The sequence below is a fragment of the Anarrhichthys ocellatus genome, unplaced genomic scaffold (assembly GCF_004355925.1).
Source record: "Anarrhichthys ocellatus isolate YVR2014 unplaced genomic scaffold, GSC_Weel_1.0 scaffold1, whole genome shotgun sequence".
NCBI lineage: Eukaryota > Metazoa > Chordata > Actinopteri > Perciformes > Anarhichadidae > Anarrhichthys > Anarrhichthys ocellatus.
The window spans coordinates 5,581,110-5,605,412 of NW_022280031.1; the positions used below are offsets into that span (position 1 = coordinate 5,581,110).

General features: G+C 40.0%; 3 protein-coding genes across 5 annotated transcripts; 2 read left to right on the plus strand and 1 right to left on the minus strand.

The window, feature by feature from the left end:
* Positions 1 to 335: 335 nt before the first annotated feature.
* Positions 336 to 3,050, minus strand: ppil1 (peptidylprolyl isomerase (cyclophilin)-like 1). The gene is made up of 4 exons (XM_031850232.1): positions 2,846 to 3,050; positions 2,490 to 2,644; positions 1,318 to 1,386; positions 336 to 873 (listed from the first exon to the last, which is right to left on the minus strand). The coding sequence occupies exons 1-4, from the start codon at positions 2,899 to 2,901 to the stop codon at positions 662 to 664; spliced, it is 492 nt and encodes a 163-aa protein (XP_031706092.1). The 5' UTR covers positions 2,902 to 3,050; the 3' UTR covers positions 336 to 661.
* A 417-nt stretch (positions 3,051 to 3,467) lies between these two features.
* eno1b (enolase 1b, (alpha)) lies at positions 3,468 to 11,507 on the plus strand. Its single transcript, XM_031853253.1, has 12 exons — positions 3,468 to 3,599; positions 4,753 to 4,847; positions 4,988 to 5,083; positions 5,642 to 5,700; positions 5,794 to 5,863; positions 6,888 to 7,021; positions 7,148 to 7,370; positions 8,255 to 8,452; positions 10,042 to 10,243; positions 10,344 to 10,452; positions 10,709 to 10,767; positions 11,155 to 11,507. Exons 2-12 carry the CDS (start codon positions 4,763 to 4,765, stop codon positions 11,222 to 11,224), a joined length of 1,305 nt encoding a protein of 434 aa, XP_031709113.1. The 5' UTR covers positions 3,468 to 3,599; positions 4,753 to 4,762; the 3' UTR covers positions 11,225 to 11,507.
* Positions 11,508 to 13,283: 1,776 nt separating this feature from the next.
* rereb (arginine-glutamic acid dipeptide (RE) repeats b) lies at positions 13,284 to 22,771 on the plus strand. Of its 3 annotated transcripts, none has more exons than XM_031851174.1 (17): positions 13,284 to 13,564; positions 14,483 to 14,531; positions 14,919 to 15,043; positions 15,162 to 15,261; positions 15,369 to 15,467; positions 15,853 to 15,933; positions 16,054 to 16,204; positions 16,315 to 16,401; positions 16,558 to 16,751; positions 17,357 to 17,515; positions 17,831 to 17,941; positions 18,066 to 19,201; positions 19,790 to 19,988; positions 20,070 to 20,772; positions 20,886 to 21,023; positions 21,113 to 21,284; positions 21,497 to 22,771. In XM_031851174.1, the coding sequence occupies exons 1-17, from the start codon at positions 13,539 to 13,541 to the stop codon at positions 21,528 to 21,530; spliced, it is 3,564 nt and encodes a 1,187-aa protein (XP_031707034.1). In that variant the 5' UTR covers positions 13,284 to 13,538; the 3' UTR covers positions 21,531 to 22,771. The 3 variants fall into 3 exon arrangements, with proteins under 3 accessions (XP_031707034.1, XP_031707025.1, XP_031707044.1); XM_031851165.1 differs by having other exon boundaries at positions 13,285 to 13,564; positions 17,354 to 17,515; XM_031851184.1 differs by having other exon boundaries at positions 13,285 to 13,564; positions 16,558 to 16,706; positions 17,354 to 17,515.
* The last annotated feature ends 1,532 nt before the right edge of the window (positions 22,772 to 24,303 follow it).

A 24,303-nucleotide genomic window follows, 5' to 3' on the forward strand; every position in this document is an offset into this window, starting at 1 on the left:
CACCTCGACAGCTTTTTGCTGCGTCGAGCTAAAGGGTGTCAGATTACGCGTACACTGGGTTGTGGTGCGGCGAATACTATTAGGAAATAATGAGTTTCAGAGTGCAGTGGTGCTGTTGTCACGTTCTGTCTGGAAGGGGCTTTACAATTGTCTTTTTAAGTTTTTAAAAACCAAATGTTTCAGTATTATATTTAACAGCAGCCATCAAGCATTATAGAGAATAAGCAATTATTTTGTCTAAATCTCTTTATTCCACAACTATCGATAAATGTGTTCTTTGATAATTGTTCAGTCTATAAAACATTAGAAAACTCAGGAAAATTCTAAGTCACATCTTAAAATAACTTTTTTTAATCCAATCAAGCCCAAAAGATATTCATTTTACTGTGAACACTAAGAAAAGCAGCAAATTCTCATATTTATTAACCTCAACCAATTTTGGGGCTTTTTTTTGCTTTAAATTGACATTGATATGTAACTAGCTCTGAACTTTTGTCTGTTTCTCCACGTTTCAGTCGGTACAAATGAAACAACGCCATGGATTGACCATTTCCATACTAGGCTAGCCTCATACAATTAAAAAAACATGACATCAAAACATTTAACAAACATTTATTGAATAAAAAAAAAAAAAATCAGTGTAAAAAAAATCTGTATTTGTTTATTTACTTTTGATGATTTTTATGTCATCGACTGGCCGATCTTGACCGTTTGTTTCTACCATCCCAATTCGGTTCAGCACTCCCATTCCCTGGGCTACTCTTCCAAAAATAGTGTGCTTTCCATCTAACCACTGAGTGGGGCCGAGGGTGAAGAAGAACTGGCTCCCGTTTGTGTCTGGTCCTGAATTGGCCATCGCCAAAATACCAGCACCTAATAGACACACAAATGAAATCAAAGAAATTACAATTTTGTGACCTTTTGCTGTTAAACGTAGTATCACACAAATAATAAATGTCAGGAATCTGAAACAATAAATTGGTCCATTTAATCAGATTTCAAATAAAGAATTTCTTGAGGCAAAACCACAACTTTTGCTCACATTTGGTACATCGACTTTAATAAATGTGTTAATTATTTTTATCATTAATTATGATTTGCTTGGATGTACCTCGCTAACTAATTCAGTTTAATACAACAGCCCTGCAACAATCCCTACCTTAATTAGTTAAAAAATAACATCAAGGACTCAGATACTAATTCATGACTTAATTAATTATAAAGGGTGCAGGAGCCTTTTCTTTATTTGCCAGCCTATATTTGCCTCCTCCACATCTACCACCTTGTATTTAATTAAGATTGTTCCACTGCAATTACCTGTGAATTTCAGTTCTGGGTGCAGCTCATCTTCAAACTGTTTACCAAATATGGAGGCACCACCACGACCTGTTGGAAGAACAAAGATCAGTAAAACACAGATTTATTATCAAGTGAGGTAACGGAACAAGACCACATTCAAGTATGAACATTTAACTGCGAGTTTCAACTTGTCTCGTGTATATTTCACACTCTTTATTTTGCCAAAGAGATGAAGTTCAGATTAATAATGGGTTTTCAGGGTGACAAGCTTTACAAAGTAAAGTGAATGTGATTGATACGTTGACAAACATATGATGAGGAGTTACTACATATGGTGTAAGACATAGTATGTAATACAGTAACAGTTGAACAACAAATGTTAAATAGACACAGAAATAAAAATACAGTTAAAAGAATGCTCATAAATAAAACGTGGTGGTTTGATCCTCGATACACAGGGCCTACTGATAACTGCTGTAGGCCCCTACGGTGGGCCCCAACTGCCTGATAAAACCCCCCCCCCCCCACACTCACACACACACACACACACACATGATTGAACACAAGGCTCACAAAAGGTACAGAGGTTTGATTGAGACACAAGTCAATAGATGCACTACATATCCAAAATATTATGTCGACGCTTGAAGATTGCACACATAAGAAACACGGCTGCATCAGTGGCCCACCTCAAACAGGTTAAACCGTTCTCTGTGCAGGCCAGTCTACTTCTTTCAGACTTGTAACACAATTTGTATATTTCTTTAAGTTTCACTTCGAAATGAGAAAGGACCTTCCCAAAACTGGTGCTATAAATTTGGAGCCACACTATTATAAACAAATATCGTTATTTCATTGTAAGAACTATGTTATTTAGTACAAATTTAAGGAAAACCAGAGACTACGTTTTTGAACAGTAGTTGATTTCTAGAGAAACTTCCTTGGTGCTCCAACATTCATTTAAAAAAAACAAGAAATTCTCCATATATAGTATGTTGAATTGTAAGTTTGCCTGTGAATGTCACAATAATAATTGAACACTTTGACCTATGACCCTAGTGCCAGTTTGTAGTTAATCATCAGTAAACAGTAAACTATCGCTAGCCCAAACCTTGAAAAACAGACCAAAATAACACAAAAAGTACGTGGACACCCCACTGTCTGGATAATAGTGTTTCTGATTAACCCACCTGTTCCTGTAGGGTCTCCTCCCTGCACCATGAAGTCTTTGATTGTTCGGTGAAACTTCGTGTTGATGTAGTAGCCTCTTCTGGCCAGCTCTGCGAAGTTCTTGCAGGTTTTTGGCGCATGTCTCCAGTACAGCTCCACCACAATCGGTCCCATCCTGCAATGCATGCTCAGTGTTAGTAGTTATGTATTTAGCGTATTTCAACGGCACAGGCAAACCCTGACGGTGTGTTAAGGATTACCCCAAAGCCCTACAATCTGTTTTAGTATCAAGCCCAACGCTTCACTAACATCACCAAACCGCCAATGTTACTGAGAGCTAGCTTAGCTGAGCTAGCATTCAGCGGTTTTAACTTACGTCGTGTCCAAAACCACTGTTGGCGGCTGCCATGTGTCTGCAGGTATCCCCGACATTATCACTCCAAAACAGTATCCTTCGATAGACTTTAAACAAACGTATTTGAATAAAAAGTACGTGATTTATCAGACTAGCACGTTCTTTCGATTCATTTCAGGTGGAGCTTCTTCTTCTGTGGTTGTCGTTCCTCTGCATGTGAGTGGTAGGAAGTCGGCATCAGTTTACCGCCCTCTAGTGAACACAATACGGCAGTTGGCATCTTTGACGTGGCATCCAACACACAATACGATTACAATAATATTAATGTCCTTTTTTACTGTCGTGTAATTAGTCCAGTATTTTTTTTTTTAACTTCATTACATTAGCCTCCACTCGCCCTGTTTTTGTTCTATTTTAGTCTTTATAAGTAGTCCCCCTATTTCTTAACATAACTCCTATATTTTGGATTGAGTGTAGATGTATTTTGTTGTGTTATCCCATAATCTCAGCGCTCTATCCAACCTAAAAAATACATCCACTCAGTCTACATTTCACCGTGGGACGTTTTGTTCATCTGATGCAGTTCACATTATAAACTACAGGGGGCAGCAACACACCGGAACAGCGTCAAGCGTGACAAATATATAAATTGAGAAGAAGAAATTCTTCTTCTTTGACTTCACATGTAAATTGCTTGTACACTTGTACACCGCTTTGAACGCCGTCTTCGACTTTTCAACCGAGTTGTACCAGTTTGTCTACAGTTGAAAACAAGGTAAAGTCACCTATTTGCGTTTTCTGCACCCTTGCTATCATATTTAATTAGTTTGGTTCTCTTTAAGGGCGTAGTGTGTCAACAGGCTTATTTTAGGTTTATATAATATCTACAGTTGTGATCCTACTTTAACTTTTCAGAAATTCAGATTTCATAGCAAAGACTTGAGACTTACTTGCAAAATGTTGACAGTGTTCACGGCTGTACGTCTATCTTGACATAAAGTGTAACTGTTGATAGGCCTACTCTAAGGTAGCGCTGAATGAGCAAATATTCATTATTAATTGATCTGTTGATTATTCTCTCGATTAAAGCTAGTGAAAAAGTATATTAGAGTTTTAGTACACAAATTCAAATGTCTTGTTTTGTCAGTTAAAAACCTACATACATGTATTTTTAATTTAATATCATATAAGAGAAGGAAAAGCAGGAAGTCTTCACGTATGGGACGCTGGAACTATTAAAAGTGTCATTTTCATTTCATACAATGACAAACAATTAATAGATTATGAATAAATAATAGATTATCAACATAGCTATAGTTCATTTTTAAATCATCTAATCGTTTCAGCTCTATTTATCAGTCTATTTTTAAAAGAATGAAAGGGAAATGTGTTCCTATCAAATTCAGTCGCCACTGAGTTTATCTGAACAGTTAATGGTTTGATTAACTTGTCTTTGATCTGAAGTGAATTAAGTTAATCTATTTGCTCCCGAGTTAGATTAGCCCTGTCTTGTCTGCATCAGCAGTTTTATGGTATACATTTTATTGTAATCAAAATATCATTATGACTCCATGCTAGATATTAAATTTACATTTTACTGCAGCAACACAGGTTAGTTGTAGCTGCCAGCTTAACCGAGACCGATGCAGCAATTTCTACATCCTCACTGCCATGTGATTAATCAGATGAGAAGGTCTAATTCAATTAGGAAGATAGCATGCCTGTTAGCACTCCTAAGCTTGCAGCTAGGTCAGGGTATTTTTGTGAGTAAGCCACAAGGATGAAAGAGAGTAAAAGAGGTGTGCCAGTAGTGACAGAACAATAGACCTCTAGACAGCGTTGAGTTTTAACTTGCGTTATTCTTTTTTTGTCAGAGGATCGTCAGAGATCAGACCGTAACAAGTTCATCTTTTTTGTCTCATCTCAAGTTCCTACACCATGTCAATTGTCAAGATCCACGCCCGAGAGATCTTTGATTCTCGTGGAAACCCCACCGTAGAGGTGGACCTTCACACTAACAGAGGTAGGCAACAACATGACTTATTATACAATGTATAAAGGTATTGCCCATGTGCCTCTATAATAATATTTCTTACATCATATTTAGTGACAGTCATGTCACCACTTGTGTGTCCTCTCTCTGCTCCCATGTACATTTCACAGGCTTGTTTAGGGCAGCTGTACCCAGCGGAGCGTCTACTGGGATCTACGAAGCCCTGGAGCTCAGGGACAATGACAAGTCTCGCTACCTTGGAAAAGGTGTGTCTGCCATTTTAGTGTTTTATTCTTAATAAGATAAAAGTTGTTAAATGACAGGTGTGGTTTTGATATTTACCACCAAATATAAACGACCCTTATTGCCTTTGCAGTTCAAAGCAAATTAAATTTCAAGGAAAAAAACTATTTTATACATTTGTCATTTTCTCTGTCTTTCTGTGTTGTCTCTCTTTGCCAGATGTGAAAGGGTTAGTGAGTTTCCATTGCCTGTCCCTCTCAATTATAAATTCAAATTTGTCCATTTGACGGAAGAGAAAAATGAATGACATGGTCATTTACACAACAACATGACAACTCATCATTGAATGCTTTTGGCAATCAACCAGATCTGATGTGCGTGGTGATTTGTCAATAAAGCATGCTCTCAATGCAGAAGTTTGTTTATCTAAAACAAATTCTAAAAGAAACACTGTTGCATGTGTCTCTGTAAATGTGAAATAAAACTTGCATGTGCTTCTAAACCTATGTTTGTGTTATTGGCTTTACAATAATTGCCCATAATTCTGTGAAAGAATGATCACACTAATATTTCTGCTGCAGGAGTCTCACAGGCTGTAGAACACATCAATTCAACTATTGCACCTGCGCTTGTTGGCCAAGTAAGAAGATAATTCTCCCTCTCTGTCTGTGTTTTGTTTCCCAAATCTTGTACAAACTAAGTTTTCATTGTTGTGTTGATTTTGTCTCCTCAGGATGTATCTGTGGTTGAGCAGGAGAGAATTGATCAGATGATGATTGATTTGGACGGCACAGAGAACAAATGTAAGTGACAATAATCACACTGGTGTGTTTAATCTAAAGCAACCATACACATTGCAATGCAGTCTTCATAACTATCTGGATTACGGCAGATTTCTGTTCAGGGTCTAAAATACATTTTTTTTCACTACGTCCAGCTGTGACAGGAAAGCTTTTTTTTGCCACTCAAAAATGTTATCTGCCACTTTTGAAATCAATGCACTAAATGAAGGAGTAAAATTCACATAATTTAATGTATCAAATGCTGGAATTCAATGTTTGATCTATTTACACAAAAACATTACATGCATGGTAAATTCCAGTATACAAATTACATCGTGACTTTAAGTTTAAAAAAAAAACAACACAAACTAAACTTTTTTTCTTTTTTGGGGTCGGAGGGTACTATACACATGCATGTGCATACATGAACGCGCCTGTCTCCATACAAAAATACAGTATAAATTTTACTTCATACAGAGAATATTAAGCCTGGGTCAACAAAGAAACAGAAAACAATATTAACCTTTTATAATGTTTTTGAAGCAAGACACAGGAAGTTAACCTTCTTGTGGAGCTGCAGTGTTTATTCATGGACAAACTGAAACCTACACAGTTCCACTTGACAGCCTTACTGCTAATTTATTCTCCACTCCGATTGCCAACAGCTATTCCTCCAGACGATATTGATACACGAGGTTGAAACAGTACCGAGTGGGTGTGTATGTTTGTGTGCATCTTTTAATATATGGTTATTGATTAGAAATTGTTGTCAAAACAGGTAAGATTCAACAGCCAATAAATTTGCTTTCATATAGCGGTTGCAAGCAACTTTCAAATGTGTATCTATCCAATCATACCCTAACTTTACGAAGTGTGTTTTTGCAGATTTGATCCACCACTGCTTAAAACTGACCTGCATTTGGTGGTTGCATTAACAAATAAAACACCTGCTCTGATGAATTGAGTTCAAATAAACACTCAAAATAGATAAAAATAGATTAAAATAAGGATTAATAATTGTTGATGTTTTTCTATTCTCAAACAGCCAAATTTGGAGCGAATGCCATCCTGGGTGTTTCCCTGGCTGTTTGCAAAGCTGGTGCAGCAGAGAAAGGTGTCCCCCTGTATCGTCATATTGCTGACCTAGCAGGAAACTCGGAGGTCATCTTGCCTGTGCCGGTGAGGTTCTGTGTGCCAAATTGCATGCGTCAATAACCGTTTTTTTTTTATTTCCGCATTATTCAGTTCCCCTTCCAGTTCATTGTGAAGTCACAGCTCTTGTCTTTCCCCCCCCCCCCCCACCAGGCCTTCAATGTGATCAACGGTGGCTCCCATGCAGGCAACAAGCTCGCCATGCAGGAGTTCATGATCCTGCCCATTGGCGCGAGCACCTTCAAAGAAGCCATGCGCATTGGAGCCGAGGTCTACCACAATCTCAAAAACGTCATCAAGAAGAAATACGGCCAGGATGCCACCAATGTCGGGGATGAAGGTGGCTTTGCTCCAAACATCCTGGAGAACCAGGAAGGTATGCAAGAGGAATGCTGATAAATCAAAGTCTCTTACAACTGCAAAATTAGCGCAGCTTTCAGGTTCCTTTCGGAAAAAAAAAACTTGCTCAGTGTGAAGTCGGACTACTTTTATCACATAAAAACCACTGTAAATGGTGCATAAATTATGCACACGGTTCTACTTACTGTGCAGCTGTAAGAGAAACCTTTACTTTATGTGTTGCACAGACCAAAGCTATTGTTGCACTTAGAGGAAACCGGCTATAAATAGTGGAGAAAATGTGGAAACAGGCTATTTTGTGAACCGGTGTGCCAACATCAACGAGCATGACTACCAGGAAAGTTCTACAAGTTGCTTGAACTCAAACAAAAACCTGTCTCGTGCATGGTAATACACCATTTACCGAGATACTCATCAGGGATTCCTCCCTGTGAAAGAAGTTATAATGTGTGACCCCCCTGTCTTCAAGTCTTCAAGTCTCCTGATTTTACTATTCAGCAAGTACAAGTTGTGCCATCTGACAATTTCTTTTATTAAGACTTTCTATGGTGCACTTTGAGAATGCAGTTGGTGGTGGTGTTGTAATTGGAGTGTGTTCTCTTGAAAGGCATTTCTAATATTTGGTCCTCTTCATTTACATACATGGTGGAGCAAAGATATTAGACCTTAGAAAATACTGCAAAACACATACAAGATAAATATTGAATAATGTTAAAACAACATTGTTCTGACACAGAGTCAACAGATAAAATGTATGTTTCATAGGTAGAATTTGTTTCAGGACTGTTGGATTGCATTTCAGTGTTGGAGTCAGTGTGGAAATCATCATCATTCATTGTTTTCGGTGGTGCTCCATGCAAGCGTAAATCATACTCAATACTCGGTTGTTTAACTCTGCAGCGCTGGAGTTAGTAAAGGAGGCCATCGCCAAAGCAGGATACACAGACGAGGTTGTGATCGGCATGGATGTGGCAGCCTCTGAATTCTACAGGGATGGAAAATACGACCTGGACTTCAAGTCTCCCGACGACCCGAGCCGTTACATCACTCCCGACGAGCTGGCTGATCTCTACAAGAGCTTTGTGAAGGATTATCCAGGTAACCTTCAGACATTTTCTCATTTTACACTCCATGTAGCAGGCGGAGAGCAGGACACAGTATAATAGTAATGTCAGCTCCAACATAATCTCACAAGGGGAGGGATCTGGCTGTTCTGTAACTATCTGGGGTACCTTTCTTATCTTTAATCTGCTCACCCTCTTAGAGGGCCAAACAAATTGATTGTGTACTATTATACACTGATTTACTACACCAAACATTTGTTTCATCCTTGGAATGCTTTAAAAAAAAACAGCAATTTTCATAGATCATCTCTGCTTTTTGGATCTTCAAATAGATGATAGAAAGCATTGATCATTGAGAAAGCTCAAGTCTAACGGATATAACTTTTTTTTTTTTTTTTTTTAATTTAAGGAAAGCAAAGGCTGAAAGTCATCTTATTTTTGAAGCCAGTAAAACCTAATCAAAGCACTTGCTAAAATGTAGATTAGACAGATTTGTGCTTTGACTCATCAAGGCAAGCACCTGTGAATTTCAACAGGGGCTTGAATTCAATCTTTGTCACAACAATCTTCTCTGTTTGTACAACAATATTCAGTGCTCCAATGATGTGATTGTGATCCAGTATCTTGATATTTTTGACCAAATACAGCTTTCAATATTGCAATGATATTGTAAGATTGATCATTGGTGCTTTACAAAATATTTACACAACGAGATTATGATAAATAATCATCAGTATGTGATCTATAATAATAGAACAGTCTGGTAAGTTCAGAAGATTGTACTCGCTGTAATGCAGCCTTTTAAACCAGGAAAATACAACACTTTTGTCATATTATGATATTACCAAATCCAACACCTACGATATCTAGTCTCGTATCACAATATCGATATAGCATTGATATATTGCCCAGCGCTAGCTAAATATTTACAGATGTACATATGTACATTAATAAATTACCCTTTTATAGCATGTTTGTACCTAGTAAAGAGATTATAATCTAGTGTAAATACACTGTGATGTTCCAATTTCTCCATGATCCTTTTAGAATGAAAGGATATTTTGGTTTTGCTTGGGTCTTATTTTCATAATTTTGACCGTGATTCCTATCGGTGGTAATAACATTGTCCAACCAGGTTACCTGCAGGGAGCTCCGCGGGAACATGAGCGTTCAGACGATCACACGGGTTTTAACCCTGAGGTTTGGAAAGCTGAAATTGTGAACATCCATCACAGTTCATAGATCAATTTCTTGATTCAACTTTGAGATACAGTATTTGGCCTAGCACAGTTTTCCTGTGTACTGGGGGACTTCACAGACATTTTTGGGTGTGCTCACTTTCAGTTTTACCTCGAAATAAAATGGTTTACTCCAGATAATCTGGTTAAACTGTTGACTTCCTTATGACCCTGTTGAATTGTCCGATTGTCTCATCGTTCATGTTTCCTGCCATGTTGGAACAAGAATATAATTTGATGTTTGATTACAAACTGTAATTGGTTAATCTGTTTGAAGGATCTTTTGAAACATCAGTTGAACGTAATCAGAAATATTTCACTCGAAGCCATATTGATCATCTGTTTCACTATCCAATGAGGAATGTCTGCATATTTACACTTACAGTGGTTTCCATCGAGGATCCCTTTGACCAGGACGACTGGGCGGCCTGGACCAACTTCACAGGAAGCACGGACCTCCAGGTTGTTGGAGACGATCTCACAGTGACCAATCCTAATCGCATCAGCAAGGCTGTGGAGGAGAAGGCCTGCAACTGCCTGCTGCTTAAAGTAAATCAGATTGGCACAGTTACTGAGTCCATGCGAGCGTAAGTCAATACACCCAGGTTCATTTTAAATTTAGACTTGATACATACAATGACCTGCAATGTCTAGAAGTTGATGGTCTCCCATTTGTCTTCCTCACAGCTGTAAGATGGCTCAGGAGAGTGGCTGGGGTGTGATGGTCAGCCATCGCTCTGGTGAAACTGAAGACACCTTCATCGCTGATTTGGTGGTCGGCTTGTGCACTGGACAGGTAAAATCAGATAATAAAACTGTTTATTTTTGAAAAAATTATAAATTGGACTTCTATGACAAAAATATTGATTAATCTCTGTTCATGTTCACATTGGGAAATTGTTGCCACTCTATAAACTACTTTGATAAAAGTCAGAATAAGCAAAATCCAATATCAAATCTGTGCGACGGGATTTATAATGACTTGGACAAAGTTTAATGAAGACATTAAATCCCTTTGGTTGAAATCATTGTACACATTTTGTCCCTTTCAGATCAAGACTGGGGCACCCTGTCGTTCTGAGCGTTTGGCCAAATACAATCAGATTCTGAGGTAAGGCTCGTTCTTATACACAATAAGGATTTTTTATTTTTTTTTATCCATTTGTGCAATTTTTAAAAGTATAAAATGTGATCTTGCGTGTTGTGTTCTTTCATTTTTCAAATACCCCCAATGCCTTTCTGCTTAACTACAACTACTTACTTGTGCTGTATAAATGGAAAACTACATAAATGATACTGTTTTAGTAGTTTTGGTTTGTGTATTGTATCGTTTCTGATCCGTTAAACAGCTTTGTGTCTGTACTTTGCTCAAATCTTTGATGGAGATGTTGAGTTAAACTTGTAATGTAATTACATACAGGGGGAAAGACCTACTTGTTGTAAAAGATAAATGCATACATTATAAAGAGGAAATTAACTTAACTTTTCTTTCCTGTAGAATCGAAGAGGAGCTGGGAGACAAGGCTGTTTTTGCTGGAAAAAACTTCAGAAAACCATTGACGGAGTAAATGATGATGAAGCATTTACTTCACATAGAAATGGATTCATGCATGCAAATCCATAACGATGCATTGGATAACATATCAAAGCAATAATGGATAATGTAGAGCTACTTGTGATGGTGTAATTTATAGAGAGAACTTACTGTAGTCACTGAAATTGTAACACTTGACTATCAAGTCTTCACTGTATTCTGCCATGTTTTTTCATGTAGAGTACAATAATAGACCTCACAAACGGTAATCACAAACGCTGCACTTGGAGACAGTTAATAAAGTTTTCTTAGTGACAGAATTGATTGTGATTATTTCTCCCATGTTTCATTTTATTTTGCTGTGGTGGTAGGTGCTTTCCTGAAAGGAGATTGACGTCCCACATCTTTTGATTATTTCGCCAGTTTAAATAGATGTATAATAAAATTAAGCAAAGGGACAATTCAATCTGATTATTAAGATATAGAGAGGGACCTGCGGAGCCCTAAATAAACCCAAAAGATGGAAACTATCCCAATCTGCAAATGTCTCAACAGACATTATTACAGTAACAAAGTCAATGCAGTGTTATTCATAAGTTTGTTCCTGTGTTAACAGCATACTAATACTAAATACTTCTTAAGTCTTAAAACCTTGTGGTAAATCAATGATAAACTTGTTTATCTTGGGGAATTATTTTGTTGCATTTTCACTCAACTCCAGCACCTGATGCTCTTTTCTATCTTACTCGTCTCATTCACACACACTCATCATTTTAAAGTCCTCTGCACCTTTGCAAGGAGATTCATAAGATATTATATGTATATGTATATATATGTGTATATGTGTATATATGTATATATATATGTGTATATGTATATACATGTGTATGTATATATGTGTATGTGTATATATGTATATATAGATTAGTTTATTTATTTTGCACAATTCAAACAATGAAAAAATATAAACAAACATAATGGAGATAAATTAATATCAGTGTGCAGGAAGAGGCAAAAAGCCAACTGGGCTTATTTGAAGCCTGTACCTACAGAGAACATAAAATAAACATGCATAAGATATGACTATGTAAAATATTATTGACAAGATGTTTTACAAGATACGAAATAATACATTACAAACAAAAGAAAAACATTTAAATGTAATTCTGTAGAGTGTGTGTGCGAGCGTGTGTGTGTGTGTTAGAGTAAGCGTCGGCTTGTGTTTGTTCAGGGATGTCGGTTTATACACCTGCAGTAACTCCTAAGCAATAGTAATGCTACAAGTCCCGATGAGTGAAACAACTATAAATGTAATATAACGGCTAAAATGAGAAAGACATGAACAATAATGCATAAAAAAGCAATTACAAAACCTTTTGAAACATTTTATAGAGGAACATTTTTTGTAATAGGTGGGAAAAGTCATCCCATAATTTGGTTCCCCTAAATCTTACTGAAAATTGACCTCCGCTGCTAAGTAATTTAGGAGGATGAAGATATTGCCGAGTTGAGTAAGAGTGAACCTGTGAATTGAATTTATAGTAGGTCTTGAAATGATCAGGAATATTCCCTTCACCTGAAAGCATCTTATAAATAAAAACACAAGTTTGAGAAATATTGATGTCATAAATAGTAAGAATCTGCAGTTTCTGAAATAGAGGAGCAGATGAGGTGTGTGATCGGGTTGCAATCTTAAAACGTTTCTGCAGGACAAACATATTTTGCAGAGTAGTAGGAAATAGATATACATATTTATGTGTATATATATATTTATGTGTGTATATATGTATGTATATGTGTGTATATATATATATGTATGTATATGTGTGTATATATATAACCACTCGTATATATATATACACACACACTATATACACATATACTACACACACAGTCGGGCTGTAAATACGATAAATAACATATTATTAGTCAGTGTTTTTCCTACACCAGTATCACATTAACAGCACTGTTTCTGTCGGTGGTAGATCAATGTCATATCTTACATAATAATGTGTATTAACCTCAGCAGCACACAGTGTGATATGTTGTTTGATTCATGGAGGCCCGTGTGTGTGTGTGTGTGCAGCAGCTGATGATGATGAGCAGGCTCCGTGGTTCCTGCTCCTGCTGCTGATCCGCGGCACATGCTCAGTTATGTACACCCAGACAACTTTGAAGGCTTAGCTGTGGCTGCTGAGGTCATTGCACTGGGAAAAAAATAGACTGACTCGCTCCACTACACCGCCTCCATTTTGAATAGCCATGTAATAGGGGATTCGCATAGTTTTTGTGTGTATCGCCCACTGCGCTACGTAGTGTCAACAAGCCACATCCAAACATCCCTCGACATGGACGACCTGTTCAGTCCGCGGAGGTAACTTGATCAACTTAAACGTGTTTTAGTTATTTATTTAATACGTCTCTAAGTGCTTTGTAGCGCGACTTTAAGAGCCGTTTGTATCAAACAGTCGGAGTGTCAGTGGTCACGAAGTTCGTGCCTGGCTAACCAGCTAGCCAAATACCAGCGTAACGTTACTGTCTGATAGCAGCTAGTAGCTCCTGTTAATAATGGATATCTGTGCGCTTTGGTGTTAGCTTACAGCTCTGGTCTGCAGCTTTTATTTCAAATAGTGTCAATAAAGCAGATTAACGTTGTGCATCCTTTTAATAAATCTGGTAGTCCCTCTGGGCTTAACGTGTATTGACACTGGTCGTTGTCGGTATTTGTGTGTCAACGACATGTTGTGGGACGCTAACGTTGATATTTATTATCGATCGCATACTTTAGCTTAACAGTTAGCCACGAGACGGAGTCAGCCAGCTTCTGTCAACCTGTTAGGATCTCCTAAAGTAGCACACACTGTTCTCGTAATGGTGACCGGAGAGAATTAGCGGCTCATGTATGATTGATTGACAGTCTTTAGCGGTAGCTGGCGTCGGGTTTCATTCATGTAATAAAAGGAAACGGCGCAGGTCACAGCTGAGATTGGCTCAGCAGTGATGGAGGGGCGGGATGTTATTCTGCTGAAATCACTGTGCAGTGGGAGGTGAAGCTGCTCTGACAGCCAACTTGTACACATATCGATCATATGTGTGTGTGTGCACCGTGCAGCGTTAATCACCTGATAATTCACGCTTCATACATGGCAGACTGACATTAAACCGTGTGACCTAAACTGAGTTTACTTTTCCTTGACTCTAAAGACTTTGCCAAAGTCTAAACTGTGCGTTCAAACTAGTTATTAATGCATATGATGCAGCGTGTGATGCTTTCTTTTTTTTACCATTTCAGGAGCCTGAACAGCACACAGGGCGAGATAAGAGTGGGACCGAGTCATCAGGTGAACTGATTTATGTCTAGGACTATGTTATAGAAGTATGTGTGCCTGCTGAGTGTCTTAGTGTCCTATTAGGCTCATTATAAAACAGGTCAGACCTGCCTGTTCAGTTTGAAACAGATTCTAGCAGGTACTCTTACGAAACAGCAGCAATATCTATTTGATTATAATAAAATATTGTATCCATTTAATTATAATTCATTACACATTGCAATACGGCACATTATTGACTCTTAAAATGACTTTTTTTCCCAAAAGGGAGTCTTGAAATCCTTGTGAATATGTGTGATTTAGCCCTGTAATTCTCCCCTTTTTAAACATGAATCTTTGCAGAACGTTCTGTTGCCGTTCTTCAGGTGGTCTAATAAGTGTTTGATGGTTTCACTGCAGGCCAAACTTCCAGAGATGCAGCCGCGGTCTGCTCCTGGTTTACAGACTCAGATGGAGGTTGAGGAGCTGATGTGGATGCCTGGAGTCAATGACTGTGACCTACTCATGTACCTCAGAGCTGCCAGGTCAGTGTTTGCACTACACTGGTACTGGTAAAATAACAAGTGTTACTTACTATCTCTTTGACAGGGTACTTAGAAATGCACCCTCAATATATATTTTGCCCTCTTTTTGTTTTTTAAGGAGCATGGCAGCGTTTGCGGGGATGTGTGATGGCGGATCCACAGAGGATGGATGTTTAGCAGCCTCCCGTGATGACACCACGCTCAACGCACTCAACACGGTGCGGAGCACAACTTAAATTATACTCATCAGTATCCAGTAAAGTCAAGGAACTCCAATATTTCATTGCAGATTTACAAACTTCTTTTGTTTTTTTCTCAATTGCAGCTACATGCTAGTCATTATGATGCAGCCAAAGCTCTCCAGCGTCTGGTGAAGAAGCCTCTGCCGAAACTTATCGAGAAGTGCTGGTCGGAGGATGATGTGGTGAGACGCCTTTAGCTAGTAGTACTGCACTGAAGGTCAGTCACTGTTAGTCCTGAACAGTGTTTCTGCAGGCTGATAAAAAGGATGCAAACTGTTGATGCATTTTAACTATGCTTAGCATATTGAGTGAGTGTAAAAATATAGTTCTCTCATCAGAAATATGCAGTTTACTCATCTTTGTACACTAAAATTTGATACAAGCCTGCACTAAAATAGTGTTTTTTTTAACCCGCTACCTTAGTTTTAAATGGCAGGTCAGTCTAGTACTTATTTAACAAATGCTGCTATACGTCACAAGATGCACATGATCTATACTGGAGCCTTTTGACTGGCAACTGTATATCATTTAATCTGATCCACTACCCTCCCTCATGTTTCCCTCCAGAAACGCTTCATCAAAGGTCTGAGACAGTATGGAAAGAATTTCTTTCGGATCCGGAAGGAGTTTCTGCCCAGCAAAAAGACTGTAATTTAACACCGTTTTTGCAATGCAGTGCTGTGATTTGCTGTGATTTTATGAATGCTGTATTTTTGATTTGAAACACAACTTGGATTGTTCCTAAAAGTTGTGGTATCTTCTCATCAGGGGGAACTGATCACCTTCTATTACCACTGGAAGAAAACTCCCGAGGCTGCAGGCACGAGAGCTTATCGACAGCAACGCCGACAGCCGTCCTCTCGCAAAGCCAAGACCCGCTCTGCTGCAGTTCCGGTCACCCCATCGCGAAATTATTCAGGTGAGCTCTAAGTGTTCCCCATTTTTTGTTCCAGATGTTCATATTTCATACAAAGTGTGGCAGTCGTGTGAGCTGGACGTCTTCATCGAACCTGATCTTTTCCTTTGCAGTGGATGCGAGTTCTGCTAGTGAGGATGATCTGGATAGTGAAGACAGTGAACAGGAAATCAAGAGCTGCAGCCACTGTGGTACAACAAGTGAGTGCATGTCTTTATTTGCGATTTACTGTTTGGAATACTAATGTTTTACAGGTTTCTGTAAAAGACTCTTTCCTATGTTGAAAAAAAATACCTGATAGTGTTTTAAAATGTTTGGAAAACTTGTGCCTAAAGTGTTTTTTTTTTCCTATTCAGGTTTGAAGGATTTGCACCAGGGGCGAAGAGACAACCCATTGCTGTGCACTACTTGTCGCACACATGAAAATAAACAGGGATGTCTGCCGCCAGCTCCAAAATCCGCAGGCCCCCCATTCTTGTTTAAACCTGTCAAAGAGGAAGAAGAGGTGAACAGCAAGCATGGCATGAGGACACGAAGGAGCAGAGCACCTGTAAGCCTGAGGCTAGCAGATCAGTCACACTGTTAACTTTACTTCCAGTAATGAATATTCACAAGAAAACGTCTGTGCAAATGCAATTTTGCACCCAAGATGTCATTATGATGAACAACAGATTTCACAGCCTTATTGAATCTGTCAAAAGTTTTTACTGTGACTCTTTAGCTAGGAACATACCTAGTACATTAGGGCAGTCATTCCCAAACACTGGTGTCCAAACGACGGGTGGGTCGCAGGGGATTTTATTAGGGTCGCCAAGTAAATTGGCAGAATTTATTGCAGTCTTTTATTTAACATTTATATCTGCAGTACACCTTTGAGCCGCATGAATGTTTGCATTGTGAAAATTGTAAAAACAAAAAAAAAAAAATGTCTGGTTTACTTTTTGAAGATGATATAAGGTGGTGGGGGATTGGCAGTAGAAATGATCAGGAACGTTGATTTACGCACAAATTCGCTCTTCTCATGATTTATAGATCCGGCCTATTGTGAAATTTTAAAAAGTGAATCTCCAGAAAACTTGTTTTGGAAACTCTGCATTCATGTTATTCTTACATGTGTTTTAACAACATTAACTAGGGAATGTTATTTTACAGCAGCTGTCATCTTTAAGAAGTGGCCACAGGAGGCTCACAGGTTCCCCCACCAGTGAGGATCACCAGTCCAGTAGCCAGCCCTCCCCAAGTGTGACCACCTCTAATTCTTTGAGATCGTCTTCCACAGATATTAAGAATGAATCCAGCAAGAAGACCAACAAGGTAAACATAATCTACACATTTCATATACATTTTGCACTTGTATGACATTGTCTCACCAGACCAGCAGGGTTGTTTGCATACTATCTTCTGATGAGGAATCTTTCAAAGAATTCCGCCGTTATGTTGATGAGACTTTAGTTAGTCCCAACCTACATGTGACTAAAACAATACACGCACATGATATGTAATGTGAAAAATGTGTCCCTTTGAGAATTCATGTAATAATGCTGCAGCTGTGGATGCTTGTCGTTCACTTACAGAGGTTTCTGTGTCAGTAATTAACACCACACTGTAAATGTCATGCTTTGTCCACAGAAGATAAAAGAGGAGGTAACGTCACCAAAGACAACAAAACGTGTCCGGGAGAGTCCTGCTCAGGAGCCTGACGAGGCTGAGAAAGTTGCACCCAAAAGGCCGAAGACACGGGTGAGAGGGAACACTTAATGTCAAACACCATTTGTGTAAAAACTTATTTTTGCAACATTTACATTATGCAAAATGATCGCGGTCAGCTGAATTGTTTACATCATTTATTTGTTTGTTCCTCCAGGATCCCCGGAGCTCACGGTCAGATGGAGAGGCCGAGGTGGAAGAGGAAAGCTCTTCAGAAAGTCGCAGTGCTCAGGACGACGGCAGCAGTGACACCAAAGACATCGATCAGGACAACCGCAGCTCCTCTCCCAGCATTCCCAGCCCTCAGCAGGGCAACGAGAGCGACTCTGACTCCTCCGCCCAGCCGAACGGCGTCCCACCAGAGCCTGTTGCTCCTGCTGCAGTGTTGGCTGATGCGCCAATCCTACCGGTCCTCCCCTCTCAGGGCCATCCCATCACTCCTCAGCCAATGCAAAGCAACCCTCCAGCTGATCCTGCTCAGAGCCCCCCTCCTCCTCCTTCTCCAGACCCCCGTCAGCCAGCTGCTGGTCAGTCAGCTGCCACAGCGGGCCCAAACAGCCGACCCCAGCCCGCTCCTCACTCTCTTTCTGGTCCACCATCTCTTCCATCAGCACTGGGTCAGGACTCTCCTCTTTCTACAGCATTTCAGCTCCCACCTGTTCTCAACTCTGCGCAGCCTCATGGCCCGTCACCTCAGGCCCCCCAGCGACCCACACCCTTCTTTAGGGAGTCTCAGCTCCCCCAGCCTCCTCCATCTGGCCCACAAGTCAAGCCTCCTCCCACCACTCCCATTCCACCTTCACACAAACAGATGCCACACCAGTCTGCTACACCTTTCCCTCAGATGCCCTCTAATCTGCCCCCTCCTCCTGCTTTAAAGCCACTCAATATTCTGCCCAACCAGCATCCTCCCGGTGCTCCCCCTCCCCCTCTTCAGCTCATGCCACAGCCTTTGCCAATACAGTCACTCCCGACCCAACTTCCAGTGATCTCTCAGGTGCAGACCCACCCTGGAAAAAGCATGGCTTCCTCTCATCCACCTGCTGCAGCCTCACACCCTCTCACCTCTGCAACATCCTCCGTTATTGGCCCTGTCCCGAGCCTCCAGCCGTCATTCCCGCCTCTTCCTCTGAGACCCTCGGCGAGCCCCATGGCAGGAGGATGCCAAATTCAGATTAAAGAAGAGCCACTGGATGAGATGGAAGAGGCTGAGAGCTCACCGTCTCCTCCTCGGAGTCCCTCGCCAGAGCCCACCATAGTCAGCGTGGCAAGCCATGCCAGCCAGTCTGCACGGTACGCCCGGAGACATTCTTTCTTAGGAGAAGGTTTTTACGTTCCTGTGTATTGTTGTGAAAGCAGATAGAACAGTGTTTGAATGCAGATTATGCCTCTGTTTTATTGAGAATACAATTTAAAGAAAAATTCCACCAGTTATGGTGACATTTTACTTACAATATGGAAAGCAACACAAGTGGTCATACAACCGGACGTTTCAAACAAATCCCTCAGTTTCAATCTGCGATAACTGAATAGTTTTTGGCCACTTGGGGGGGCAGCGAAACCAAGCTGACATATTATCACTTAATAAGTGGATAAGGGGAAGTTGTTAGTAGACAGTTGCCTATTTACACATCCAGCAGATTAAGAGCAACACTAGATTACATTGGGAGTTACTGTGACAAATATAAGTGTCCAATATTTGTTATTGCATAACTACATTAATTGTGGTTGACTGATTTGAAACTGTTTGCACCAGCAAGTTTGGAGCCTGAAATGTCGTTATAGCTGACAGGAATATTACCCAAAACTACCTTTGAATGAATCATGTTGCTATTTTTATCAGTCATACTAAAAAGAATGGCCATCTTCTATTCCTTTCAGGTTCATCAAACATTTGGATCGCGGTTACAACTCTTGTGCCAGAACAGACCTGTTCTTCACTCCACTTTCAGCCTCCAAGCTGGCCAAGAAAAGGGAGGAGGCTGTTGAAAAGTCCAGGAGAGAAGCGGAGCTCAGTGCTCGACAAGAACGCGAAAGAGAGAAAGACCGAGAGAGAGAAAGGGAGGCAGATAGAAATGCTGTGAGTCATTCATTCTTTTATTAAACATCGTCTCTGTCATAATCATGTTTGAGTTGTCTCACACGCTGTCTTTGCTTCCAGAGAGCCTCCAGCTCCTCCCACGACAGTCGTATGAGTGATGTTCAGATGACGGTTCAGGTCCACGGACGCCACTCCTTTGAGCAGCCGCCCACCACTGTCGCCGCGGTGCCCCCCTACATTGGCCCTGATACACCAGCTCTGCGCACCCTGAGTGAATACGCCCGACCCCATGTCATGTCGCCCTCCAACCGCAACCACCCTTTCTACGTGTCGCTGAGCCCTGGCGACCCCTTGCTGGCCTACCACATGCCCGGTCTGTACAGCGCTGAGCCCAGCCTCAGAGAGCGCGAGCTCAGGAACCTGCGAGAGAGGGAGCTCCGAGAGAGGATGAAGCCCGGCTACGAGGTCAAGCCCCCAGACATGGAAACGTTACACCCCTCGGCCAACCCCATGGAGCACTTTGCCCGACACGGGGCGATAGGTCTGCCTCACATACCCGGGCCTCCCCACCACTTCGCAGCCTTCCATCCCGGGCTGAACCAACTGGAGCGGGAGAGGATAATGCTGGCAGGACATCAGCTGCGCCCTGAGATGGGTTACGCAGAGCGACTCACTGCGGAGCGGCTCCACGCAGAGAGGATGGCATCTGTGGCTTCAGACCCTGCTGCCAGGCTGCAGATGCTCAATGTGACGCCGCACCATCACCAGCACTCTCACGTTCACTCACACCTCCACCTGCACCAACAGGATCCCCTCGGTCAAGGTGAGTTTGGACTGATTGGCTTGATGGCTTTTGAGAAGTGAATTAGTCAGTTGATGTATCTGGTGGTGAGAAGTTGACCTGCATTTACCGTTTGATTTTATTTCTTTATCCAGGTTTAAGCCCTCATCCTCTGGACGCCCTGGCACCAGGACCACGTCTGGCCCGGTTCCCCTTCCCCGGCGGCCCAATCCACAACCCGTTACTCAGTGATCTTCCTCATGATCATGAGATGCTGCGCCACCCAATGTTTGGTTTGTAATCTCAACTCACAGCCTACAACTTGAGTATCTTTTTGAGTCCAGTTCCTCCAATTTGGTCTTTCTGTATCTGTGTTTTCCAGCTGCATATCCCAGAGAGCTGCAGGGCCACATTCCTCAGATGTCTGCTGCTCACCAGCTCCAGGCCATGCATGCTCAGTCTGCAGAGCTGCAGAGGATGGCTATGGAGCAGCAGTGGCTGCATGGGCATCACCTGCATGGAGGCCCTCTACCGAGTCAGGAAGATTATTACAGGTGAGGATTTTCAATGTCTCATCTAGTGCACAGGCTGAAACAATTTACTTTAGGAATAGACCAGAGAGTAAAGAATGTGTTTCCGTGATTAAAAGCATCACATAAAATACTTTTAGTATTTGTGCAGTGGTCACTTGCTCCACTATGGAGACAAATCATTCCACATTGCTCAGTTAAACTAAAATGTGTTTCCTTGTTTCTTTTCTCTGAAGCCGTCTGAAGAAAGAAGGTGACAAACCATCTTGAGTGCCAGGTGGTGCATGCCCTGAAACCCTACACTCATACCCAATAGAATACTAATAATAATAGAGTACTTTTTAAGACTTTAAGAGAATATTTGTGTCTTTTTCTTTTGTTTTAATATATTTTAGAGAAATCTTTGTGGATCTTTATGTGCATTCCTTGTTCAGCACTTAATGAGACTGTCAAAGTCCGTCTGAGATTTTCATATCGCTTAAGACTTCATACTAGTTTTATTATCAAAATAACGAACAATCTCACACATTCATGTGAGATTTAAAATGACAGATTTTCTCTAACAAACTGTTAAACTGTTTCATACGCAGTGATATGAATTTGCTAAACTATAGCTCTTATAAAGGATGTGAAAACTGACTGACTTCGGTCCTAAGTTTAAATATCTATCTATGATTTCCTTGTACAGAATAACATTTAAATCTGTGTCTGGATGATTGTAACGACCTAGCATGACTCAACCTTCATTTTTCACCAAACTAGAGTAGCAAGTTGCATTGTGGTGTTTAGACTTTGAAAGCATAGTAGAGGTTGGTTTTACTCTTAAATCTGCTAAATATTTGTCTAAATCCTAAAGTTTTATATATATCAAGATATCTTTTCACAGTATAACCGAAGCTTTTATTCGCTCATTTTTGAGATTGTAAATATTACATGTTCACAATATTCTATATGAATGAGTACTATTGATATAGCAGTAGACGTGAAAACTTGACCCTCGATTCAGCACGATAGCATTAAATAAATCATAAGCTAAAACAGTATATAGTATTATAAGGCGAGACAATTGTTAATTGGACCATGATCTGTCACTACAGACAGAAAGTTTTATTAAAATAATGTATTTACATCATTTTTAATGAGAGTAAATGAATTGGAGAGACACTAAATCTGAAGCATTTTAATGAATTTTTAAAAGAACGGCCTTTGAATTCAATATTTATGTGACATCATTTGAAAGTGTATCCATTGCATATTTATTTCAATAAATATTTCTGCAATGACACCTTATCCTCTTTGCACTTGGAGTTCCTCTGAAACAACAGCCTGTGGTATTACCAAGTTATTAGGTACACCTTGCGAAAACTAATGCCGTCTATTACAACAGTCCAACAGTACATTGTACCTTCATGGAAGTTATAATCAGTTTTTGTTGGTACTGTTTTAGAGAGATTGTGATATAAGTGTATGGTCATGTTGGAGGATATAGTGTCTGGTGCTGTTGAACTGAATTGCATTGTACCGACAGTTGTTTCTGTTATTTTGTCCACCCCGTTAATATCAATAAGGGCTGCATAGCAGGAACACCTATTTGTGTAATATAATGTTTTAAACTGCATTGATTTTAGCTAGGTGTACTAAATAAGCTGGCAAAAGCGTGTGTGTGTATATACTGTGTGAAAATGACAGTATAGGTTCATGTTAGCGCTGCTTCTTCCTGCACACATCAACTTAGATAGAGAGGAGCGGGATGTATTCATGACTTTTTTGCATTAAATCACTCATTGCACAAAATCTGTCATATATGTAAAATCATATGTACCCAGTCAATCATTTTCACAAAATGTGACAGCCCCAGCAGCAGATCATGTACGGGTAATACATAAAAGCATCCGAGACAGCAACACATACGGGATATTATGTCAATTTTATTTTACTAATATATATAAAGGCAAATATATTAGCTTTTCTTCAAGCTTACATTTTGTATCAACACAGGATGTGACGCTGGCCTTTCCACTACACAGTATCTTAGTACAGTGGGTAAAATCTGCTACACAGAGTTACATTCTTCTCTGTGTAGTTTAATGCGGTATAGTTTTACTACTCCAGACCTGGCTGACATTATTCATATCGAATGGTCTCAAAGTGGAAAACCATTCTGAACTGCTCACAACTCGTGCAGCCTGTGATGACGGGTCATAAGTAGACATAGCTTTGTGTTAACAGGGCTCAAAGCCCAAAAGGTTTGGGAACTACTTAGACGATGCTTACCCATAAAGCACAGCTCATGCTACTCACTTACTAAACCTTTTCTTACAACATACATACAAATCAGACCAATATCTTTCAACAAAACAACTTTCTTAAAGTTGAATCCCCTCTTTCATGCTCTACAAACACGCCCCACAAACACTGCTGAAGAACTCTACAAGCTGCCATTATAACTTAGCTTGATGACGTACAAAGCCGTGACATTCACAAACGGCACGTGTTAAAAAAGTATGAGCTTCTGTGCTTACATAATGGTCCACATCAACGTCAGTTTAACTAGAGCTGATAAATCAAAAGTTATTCAAATGTTTACATATTTAAAGAATAAGTCTGGTGATAAGTTATATTTTTCTTATTGTCAACAAATCCAATGAAAAGACCAAACCCATCTGTGTTAGTCCATCCCTCAATACTTTCCATCTGTACTGTGGCTCTCCACCCCAAGCCAATTTGTTCCTATTGGGTCTCGTATATACTGATTCAATTAAATAAGAAATAAAAAAAAAAATAAAAAATCTCAACAATTTCCTTAATCAACTGGGCACTATAGTTTTTAGCAAATGTAACCATTTAGGATGATGTGTGTCTGAGCGAGTATTTTTTTAAATTATGTTGTCTGCCGACAAATGTGACGTATACATTTTTACCTATGCTAAAAATATGCGCTTCAACATGTCTCTATATCTATATTTTAGAATATTATATTATTATAGTGGTAATATTATTATATTATAGTATTGCAAGTAAGCGTTTTAGCACATTGAATACT